We start from the raw sequence: 9374 nt of genomic DNA, 5'->3' as shown, positions 1-9374 counted from the left end.
AAAAAAAAAAAAAAAAAAAGAGGTACCTTTGAGTGTCTTGGCAGATCTGAGATTTGGAGGTCTCCAAGGGAACTTCTTGGAGAACCTCAGGAGCCGGTCTGTTAGCAGGCCAGGGGTCAAGGCCCTGGGAGGGGCAGCTTGGCCAAGGCATTGCTGGGTCCTCCCTGGGCTGTCCAGAGCTCAGGCCAGGAGGCTGGGCCACCGGAGTTCTCACCAAACTGCTCCTTGTCTTCCTAACTACGCTACTCTCAGAGCCTGTCCGTGCTTCAGTTTTCTTCACTGAAAAATTGGGATGAAGTTGGGTGTGGTGGTGTTTGCCAGTCATCCCCGCACTCTGGGAGGCTGAGGCAGGAAGATCACAAGTGTGAGCCCAACCTGAGCAACTTAGTTTTCTTTCTCATCGTGACCTGTCTCAAAATAAAAATAGAGAGAGAGAGAGAGGGAGGAGAGAGAGAGAGAGTTGGGGATATAGTTAGTGAGAAGCCCTGAGTTCAGTCCCCAGTATTACAAAACAACACAAAATTGGCATGAAAGTAACTCCTTCTAGGACAATGAAGTGAGTTAAAACTGGTGACACCCTGGGTTCAGGGGCTGGAACGTAGCCGGGCCCTGTGATTGTGCTATGACTCCCACCCGGCCATGCTGAGGAGAGCTCTGATTGACCAGGGCTTTCTTCCACACGCCTCTCCCCTCACCCGTCCCCTACCCTTGCCATGTCCCCATCTGACCGGTGGCAGGAACAAAGCCAGGCCCAGCTGTGGAGTGTATGCCCCTGTCTTTGTGGCTATGGATCTCTGGAGCTGTTTATTTGCCTCCAGGAACCAACCCGTGTGCTGACGGGAATGGGGGATGCAGCCACCTCTGCTTCTTCACGCCCAGAGCCACTAAGTGTGGCTGCCCCATCGGCCTGGAGCTGCTGAGCGATATGAAGACCTGCATCGTCCCTGAAGCCTTCCTGGTGTTCACCAGCCGGGCTGCCATCCACAGAATCTCCCTGGAGACCAACAACAATGATGTGGCTATCCCTCTCACGGGCGTCAAGGAGGCCTCCGCGCTCGACTTCGATGTGTCTAACAACCACATCTACTGGACAGATGTCAGCCTGAAGGTACATGTGGATATCTTGCCTTTGGTGTGACCACCTCCAGGGCTGTAACTGTTTTTTAAGGAGCTATAATATTTCTAGGCACACACTTATAATCATAGCTACTCAGGGGGCTGAGGCTGAGGCTTCAAAAGTTTGAGGCCAGTCTGTCTCAAAATAAAAACAAAAACGTCTAGAGATCTAGTTCAGTGATAGAGCTCTTGTCTAGCATGCCTAAGGCCCTGGGTTCAATCCTCAGTATCAGAAAATTTAAAAACCTATAATATTCAGTGTAACATGATTCAAGCAAATAAAAGATGAGTGCACTCATTTTACTAAGCAAACATGAGTAATTATAAGGAGCCGAACCAGGAGATACACCCATGGGCTCTTGTAGAGCGCTGTGTAATGAACTGACATTGACTTCAGACTTGCCCCACCTGCTTTCTCACCAGTTCCTATATAGCAAACTTTCTGCATTCACAGTGAATATAGAAACATCCCAGATATATCCCAGATACATAGAGAGAATGAGTTGTTCATCTTCTAAAGCAGGGTTTGGCAAACTGGTCCTGGGCTGGCTGTCCTATTTTGTAAGTAAAGTTTTATTGGGACATGGCAATGCCTCTGTGTTTAGGATGGTCGGCCACTGCTTTTTGTGCTACCAAATGGAGGAGTTGGGCCAAATCCTAGAGCCTGGGAAGCCTCTAATACTATCTGCCCCTTTCCAGAAAGTTTGCTGATGCTTGTTGTAAAGTAGTACTGGACAACTAACACAGTTTAATCTTTCTCTTCTGCTATTTGTATGACACATCTTGATTTTCCTTTTTATTTTTTATTAATACATATTTGCAGTACATAATGATTACATTCATTGTGGTGAGTTCATGTGTGTGTGTGTGTGTGTTTGTGTGTGTGTGTATGTATAAACACTTTTTTTGGGGGGGTACCAGGAATTGAACTTGGGACCTTGCACTTGTGAGGCAGTTCGTGGAACCACTGAACTAAATCCCCAGCCCCACCCTGTTTACTTTTAATCTGATTTATAGAAAAAAAAAAAAAAAAGAACCAAGACATATCATGTAAAGGTACAAGACCCCAATGATAAATGTAACTGTTTGTTTGCTTTTAATGTACCAGTAAACTTAATGGGGGAAAATAAATTAAAAAAAAAAAAGTCACAAGGAGGGCCGGCGATTTAGCTCAGTGGTTCTGCTGCATGCCTTGCAAGCACAAGGTTCCGAGTTCAATCCTCAGTACAAAAAAAAAAAAAAGTCATAAGAATTTTCTTTGTAGAAGAGGGAATACTACCCCCAAAAAGGTAAAGAAAGTAAAAGTTACCTGTAACCATAGTCAACCCTTGTGGATACGTCACTGGGTTTTCTTCTGTCTCTGTGCTTTGCTGTTTCATAATGATGTTCATGCGCTGCCCAGAATTCTGGGTCCTGTTTTTTTTTTTTTTTTTTTCCCAGTTTATATTATAGACAGTGTTAAGCTATTTCAGACTCTTTAATTGTTTCAACATGTGAAATACTCTATTGCACAGGTGGTCCTTATTATACTTGATGGGGTATTGTCTTTTTTGTAAACATTCTGCTTGCTTTGTCCTAATTCTAAACAATCCCACCGTAAAACCTTTTGGGAATGTTTAATAGTTTTTGTCTTTTGCATTGTTAGTCCCTTGGGATAAAGTTTCAGGAGGAAGATTACAGGGTGAAAGTATGCAAGTGTTGGGCCAGGGATTTAGCCCAGTGGTTCCATCGCCTGCCTCGCAAGCATAAGGTCCCAGAGCTCGATCCCTGGTACCAAAAAAAAAAAAAAAAAAAAAAAAAAAAAGGTATACATGTATCTGGGGATTTGGCTCAGTGGTTCTGCTGCCTGCCTCGCAAGTGCAAAGACCGAGTTTGATTCCCGGTACCAAAAAAAAGTATGTATGTATGTGTGTGTGTGTGTGTGTGTGTGTGTGTGTGTTTTTAGGAGTCCAAATAAATGCATACCTATACTGTATAAATGTAAAAGTGCATATATATATATACACACATATATATGTATTTTCTATACATATTTTTTCCAAATGGTTTTTGTAAAAAGGTTGCATTTTGCTGTATTTGACACCTTGGAATATTGGCAGCCTGATTGCAGATGTGGTCATTTATCCAGTGGCCAGGCATTGCATGGTGAGACATCTGTGAATGGTGTTGGTTCCTGACATGTGTCCCTTTTCCTCCTCACTTGCCCCAGACCATCAGCCGAGCCTTCATGAACGGAAGCTCTGTGGAGCATGTGATCGAGTTTGGCCTGGACTACCCCGAAGGCATGGCTGTGGACTGGATGGGCAAGAATCTATTCTGGGCTGACACCGGGACCAACAGGATCGAGGTGGCTCGGCTGGATGGTCAGTTCCGGCAAGTCCTAGTGTGGAGGGACTTGGACAACCCGAGGTCACTGGCCCTGGATCCCACCAAAGGGTAGGGGCCTTTTTGTCTACCATGTGCTTACCTGTTCCCTCCTACTCTCTGAATCAGCCAGTGCAGTGGTACCCAGGGGACCCACGTGGTAGCTGCCCTCCTGGTACTCTGTGATTGGAGTTGTACTACTCCCTTCAAGGTGGCCCATGGAGATCATCTAGTTCATTCCCACAGGGGGAGCTGAGGCCAGAGTAGAATGAAGGCATGGAAGCTGCTGTTGGCTGTTATGCTGGCTGATTTTACCTGGGCTGTCTCCAAGTATCCAAAAAGCTGCTCAAGTTGGCATCTGTATCTCCGATTTTACAGATGCAAAAAATGAGATCCTGAGAAGCTAAGCGACTCACCCAAGATTATGTGGTCAGTTAGAGAAGTGCTAGGCCCCACCCAGGACGCCTTTCATAGCTCTTTGGCCAGATGATATCTGAAAGCAAGCCCTGGGGTGACAGCTGATCAGAAATGGCATCTTGCAGGCTGCTGAGCCACAGCCTGAGCCTGCCATCTCAAGAGGCAGCCTAGAGTCCTGTCTTGGCACTGGGGTGTAGTCTCTCTGTATCTGAGTGGCCTTTTCTGTGAAGTGGGCACAGTGCCTGCCCTGTAGAGCATCTGTGGTTGTGGAGCAACCCTTCCCTTCCCTGTGCACACTCCATGAGGGAGGGAAGATTTCAGCTGGTGGGATAAGGAGTATGAGTTCTAGGTTTCGGTGAAAGGACAGTGGAGATTTCAGAATTCTGGAATGATGGTAGAAGTTTCCTTTTCAGGATGTGTCAGAGAAGGGAAGGAGCCATTGGTGGGATGGCACCGAGCATCTTGGCCCCGCCTCGCCACCTTTGACTTGGGATTTGGTTTTCCACTCTGAGTAAGGGGCCATCCATCCTGTTGCTCTGCCCATGTCACATGATGTCCTGGAGAGCTTAGGTTGCATTTGTTCCCACAGAGTACCCTTGTCTTTTTGGGTGGGGGGTTACCGGTAAATGAACTTAGGACCTTATGCTTGCAAGGCAGGCACAGTGCTGCTGAGCTAAATCCCCAGCCCTAGAGTACTCTTGTTCAAAGCCAAGGCTGGTGGCACATACCTAATATCAGTACTATAGGAGGCTGAGGCAGGAGAATGGAAGGTTTGAGCCCAGTATGGGCAATTTAGGCACTTGGTTAAACTCTGTCTCAAAATAAAAGAGCTGGGGATGTAGCTGGGGATGTGAAGGTCCCAGGTTCAATCCCCTGTATTCCCTTTCCCTGCAAAAAAGAAAAAAATTATCCCTGCATGGGCATCCTATTCTCATCTGTGCACCTGTCTTATGCCTGCAGGTGGGTGTTTAACAGACTGCCAGGTGAGCTCGTAGGTGCTATCTCAGGGAGAGAACATGGTGTCGTGTGCTCAGCCAGGGTCTCACTTTGTCCCGCCTCCTGGAAGGACATCACTGATGCGGCTTCCTCCGGGAAGGAGAGGGCTGAGCCGAGGAAGTATTGGTGGTTGTGTCCTCCTACTGCCACCTGCCCTGTGCTGAGCCTAGACTCACTGAGCCTGCTTTTCCTGTCTCCCTGGTACCTTCCAGCTACATCTACTGGACAGAGTGGGGCGGCAAGCCAAGGATTGTGCGGGCCTTCATGGACGGGACCAACTGCATAACACTGGTGGACAAGGTGGGGCGCGCCAATGACCTCACCATTGATTATGCTGACCAGCGTCTCTACTGGACTGACCTGGACACCAACATGATCGAGTCGTCTAACATGCTGGGTGAGCGCTTGGGGTGGCACGGTGTTGATTTCCTCCCAGCCCACCTCACTGGCTTGCAGGAGGTGTGGACGCAGCCACAAGGCTTGTTGGCCTCCCCTTCTCTGGGGGGTTCTCCTGGGGTAGCTGCTGGTGCCCTTGCTCTCACTGTGTGGGAGAGGCCTTGGTGACAGGTGTTTCTGGCTGCCAGGTCCAAGCCCTGTGGCAGGGCTCTAATTTAATCCCTGACCATGTGGCAGAGGTTTTCAGTTTTCAGTGATGGGGAAACAGAAGCATAGAGAGATCATGTGACTTGCCTCAAGATACACAACAGGGGAGTTGAAGAGCCCCACTAGAATTCCAGGACCTGTACTAAGCCTTTTCCCAGCCCAAGCAGCTGCCCTGTGGGAAAGTTCATGGGTTCCCACACCCAGTATACCTTCTTACCACCTTTCCACAGATAAAAATGAGGCTCAGAGAAGTTAACAAAACAAAAAAGCATCTGGGCAAGATGGGACACGTTTGTAATCCCAGCACTGCGGGCGACTGAGGCAGGAGAACCACAAGTTCAAGTATAGCCTGGATAGCTTAGCAAGACCCTATCTCAAAATAAAAAATAATTTTTTTGAGACAGGGTCTTGCTGGGTAGTGCAGGCTGGCCTTGAACTCACTTTGTACCTCAGGCTGGCCTCAAACTGCTAGTGATCTTCCTGCCTCAGCCTCCCATATACTGGGATTACAAATGTGCTCCATCTTGCTTGGCTTCAAAATAAAAAATAAAAAGTGCTGGGATGTGGCTCAGTAGAAGGCCCTGGGTTCAATGCCAGTACTGCGAAAAACAAACAAAAAACTTGACTCAAACCACCCAGCTGCAGGACAGGATTTGAAATCAGAACAAGAGAGTCCAAATTCTATTGTGCTTGTGGGAGTGGTTGTGTTAGCTGTCCAGGTGATATACCAGGTGATGGGTTACCTGTCCAGCTCATTTTACCTGTGGTTAAGTGCATTGTTAAGTGGCATAAAATACACCCCATCATTGCACAGTGATCGGCACCATCTACCTCCAGAGCTTGCCCATCATCCCAGATTGAAGCTTCATTCTCATTAAACATAATTCCGTCCTTCCCCTCTGCCCAGTCACCAGCACCCAGCATCCTACTTTCCATCTTGGGTTTGGCTATTCCCTTAATTGGAGTATTGTATTTGCTTGAGCCTTCCTGGATAGTCCAGCATAATCTGTCCATCTCACGGTTTCTAGTCACATGTAAAGTTCCTTTTGCAGTGTAAGGTGATTTATTTGTAGCCTCTGAACGTGCGGATGTGGACTTCATGGTATAGGGGGCTGTGGTTCTGTCAAGGTGTGATAGAAATACACAGTGAATGTTTAGATTAAAAAATTACTATAATAAAAGACACATTGCCATTAAACTCCCCTTCAAATACTCCCTTTGCTCCAAACATGTATTTCATCACTCTGGGCACTTTGTGAAGCAGTTTCTGGACGTCTTTCGTGACTTTCCATGGTGTGATCAAAACCATGGTGAGTGCTGCTGCTGAGGGCTGTCCAGCAGAAAGCAGGCTCGCAAAACCATCGCAGTGGGGACCTGGCACTGTGAGATCTCTGGCTCTTTCCCAAAGTCAAAATGACTGTGAAACATAAATGTTTTGAATTGATTCAGGACGTGAAGGCAGCTGCAACAGTGCAACTAAACACACTCAGGGAAGAGGATGTTGGAAGTGCTTCACAAAGTGGCAAAAGCAATGGGATGTGTGTTTGGAGTGAGAGCGAGTACTTTGAGGGGGAAGAATGGCAATATGCCTTATAATAAATTTAGAAAAAGGAAAAAAATAAAATAAACATTCACTGTGTTTTTGATCACACCCCATCGTTTGCATGTGACACTTTACCTGCATGATGCTGAATATGTGCCACAGTGATAGCAAGAGCCTCGCTGGGTGTTCTGCAGTTTATTACAGATGAATATGGGTACATGTGACAGGACCCTTTCAGAGTACTCATTTTGGAGTTGAGGATGTGGCTTGGAGTGCTTGCCAGCCTGTGAGAGGCCCTGGGTTTCATCCTCAGCACTGTAAAAAAAAAAAAAAAAAAATAGGGGGAGGGTTCTAGATAGGGAAACTGAGGGCTAGGGAGTTGACTTGGCTTTCTAAGGTCACATGCTGATTAGCAGAGGAGCAGGAGTCTCAAGCTGAGTGACTGCAGGTTGTTGGTTTTTTTTTTTAATTATTATTTAATAAAGGGCATGATAGTGCAAAGCTGTAATCCCATCAGTCAGGAGGCTGAGGCAAAAGGATCACCATGAGTTCAAGGCAAGCCTGAACTACATAGCAAGAGCCTGTCTCAAAAGACGTACCATAAAATTTTTAATACAGTATAACATGTATTGGCAAGGCATCAGTCTCCAGCCTTTTTGTCACCAGGAACCAGTTTTATGGAAGACACTTTTTCCATGGATAGGGGGATGGTTTCAGCTTTAGATGCTTATAAAGAGCATGCAACATAGAGCCCTGCATGCAGTTCACAGAAGGGTTTGTAGTCCTCTGAGAACTCGACTGATGGGACAGGAGTCAGGGCTTAGGTGGCAGTGAGAAGATAGAGAGCGGCTATAAATACAGATGAAGCTTCCCTTGCTTGCCTGCCACTTCCTGCTGTGAGGCCTGGTTCCTCATAGGCCGCAGACTGGTACCAGTCCACTGGGGGTTGGGAACACCTGTGGTAAAGCACAGAAAACTAAAATGGACAAGTTGGTAAATTTTTAGGTGTAGATACTTATAAATGTTCACAAACATAATCTGCGCAGCTCCCACCCAGAGTGAGGCAGGGAAGTCTCTGAGCCTCTAAGATTCTGCCTCTTGCTACTCCAAGTCCATCACACAAACCTTCTGGGGATAATTTGCTGCCCTGACTTCTTAGTGTGTTAGTTTTGCTGTCCTAGAACTTTGTGCTCTTTCCACGATTCAATGGCAGTTACTTTTCATTGCCATGGCATTTCTGTCAGTGTGGCGATGCCTCTGGTTACTGCACTTGGGCTGCCTAGAGCCATCTCATGCCATCTTGTGGGTGGACATCACATGAGTTTCTCTCGCATGTGTGCCCTGGAGTGGGGTCACTGGTTGGGTGGATGCTTAGCTTTGATCAGTTGGCCCTGATTTCCAGAGCCAAGGCGGCTCTCAGGCTTGGACACAGTGGCAGGCTGTGAGCTGCCCCAGCTCTGTGCCTGGGCTGAGCCACCATGTTGGTGTGTCCACACGTAGGCCAGGAGCGGGTGGTGATCGCCGATGACCTGCCACACCCCTTCGGCCTGACACAGTACAGCGATTACATCTACTGGACCGACTGGAACCTGCACAGCATCGAGCGGGCCGACAAGACCAGTGGCCAGAACCGCACGCTTGTCCAGGGCCACCTGGACTTTGTGATGGACATCCTCGTGTTTCACTCCTCCCGCCAGGACGGCCTCAATGACTGTGTGCATAGCAACGGCCAGTGCGAGCAACTCTGCCTTGCCATCCCCGGTGGCCACCGCTGTGGTTGTGCCTCTCACTACACTCTGGACCCCAGCAGTCGCAACTGCAGCCGTAAGTGCCTCAACTTCCCCTCTGTACCTTAGCCCTGTGTTAGAGCTGGTGGCCATGGGGGTTAAAGGAAAGGAGGTTCTCATCTAGAACACGTTGGTGTTTGTGAATAGTTGGGGAGGGTGTGTACTGCACGAGCTTCATAATGCCTCCCAGTGGCCCAGGCTGGGTGAAGGACCCGTGGCTTCATCAAGACACAAATCAGTGGACACAGGCCCTCGCTGTGGCTGACATTCCATGCGAGGATCTCTGGATGTAAAAACCAGCAGCTGGACAAGAGTGCTCACTCATCTTGTGAGAGCAATTCTTAGTGTGTTAGTTCCATGGCACTCTTCTGAGCCTTAAGCCTGTAGGGTAGGGCATATCCCAGTCCCCACTTCATGGACGGGGACCCTTCGGTACAGGGCTGTGTATTCACCTATCCAAGGCCATGTGGTTAGGAGTGTTGGAGCCAGGCTCACTCCAGGCAGGCTGCCTTCAGGGCCACTGCTTTTTTTTTTTTTTTTTTTTTTTT

At 47.9% G+C, this 9374-nt stretch overlaps 1 protein-coding gene across 3 annotated transcripts in view; it reads left to right on the top strand.

Annotated features, from left to right (window-relative positions):
- The window catches only part of Lrp5 (LDL receptor related protein 5), a 79025-nt gene that overhangs the window by 41574 nt on the left and 28077 nt on the right, over positions 1-9374 (top strand). For all 3 annotated transcript variants that reach the window (XM_010635761.3, XM_010635760.2, XM_010635762.3), the window contains 4 exons: positions 819-1108; positions 3326-3552; positions 5106-5290; positions 8540-8863. In XM_010635761.3, the coding sequence (XP_010634063.2) occupies positions 819-1108; positions 3326-3552; positions 5106-5290; positions 8540-8863 (1026 nt within the window). The remainder of the gene's footprint in view (positions 1-818; positions 1109-3325; positions 3553-5105; positions 5291-8539; positions 8864-9374) is intronic.

Source organism: Fukomys damarensis, unplaced genomic scaffold, assembly GCF_012274545.1.
Source record: "Fukomys damarensis isolate Sample0158 unplaced genomic scaffold, DMR_v1.0_HiC HiC_scaffold_27, whole genome shotgun sequence".
In the NCBI taxonomy this organism is placed as follows: Eukaryota; Metazoa; Chordata; class Mammalia; order Rodentia; family Bathyergidae; genus Fukomys; species Fukomys damarensis.
The sequence above is the reverse complement of the archived record's forward strand: the minus strand, read 5'-3'. Positions and strand labels throughout refer to the sequence as shown.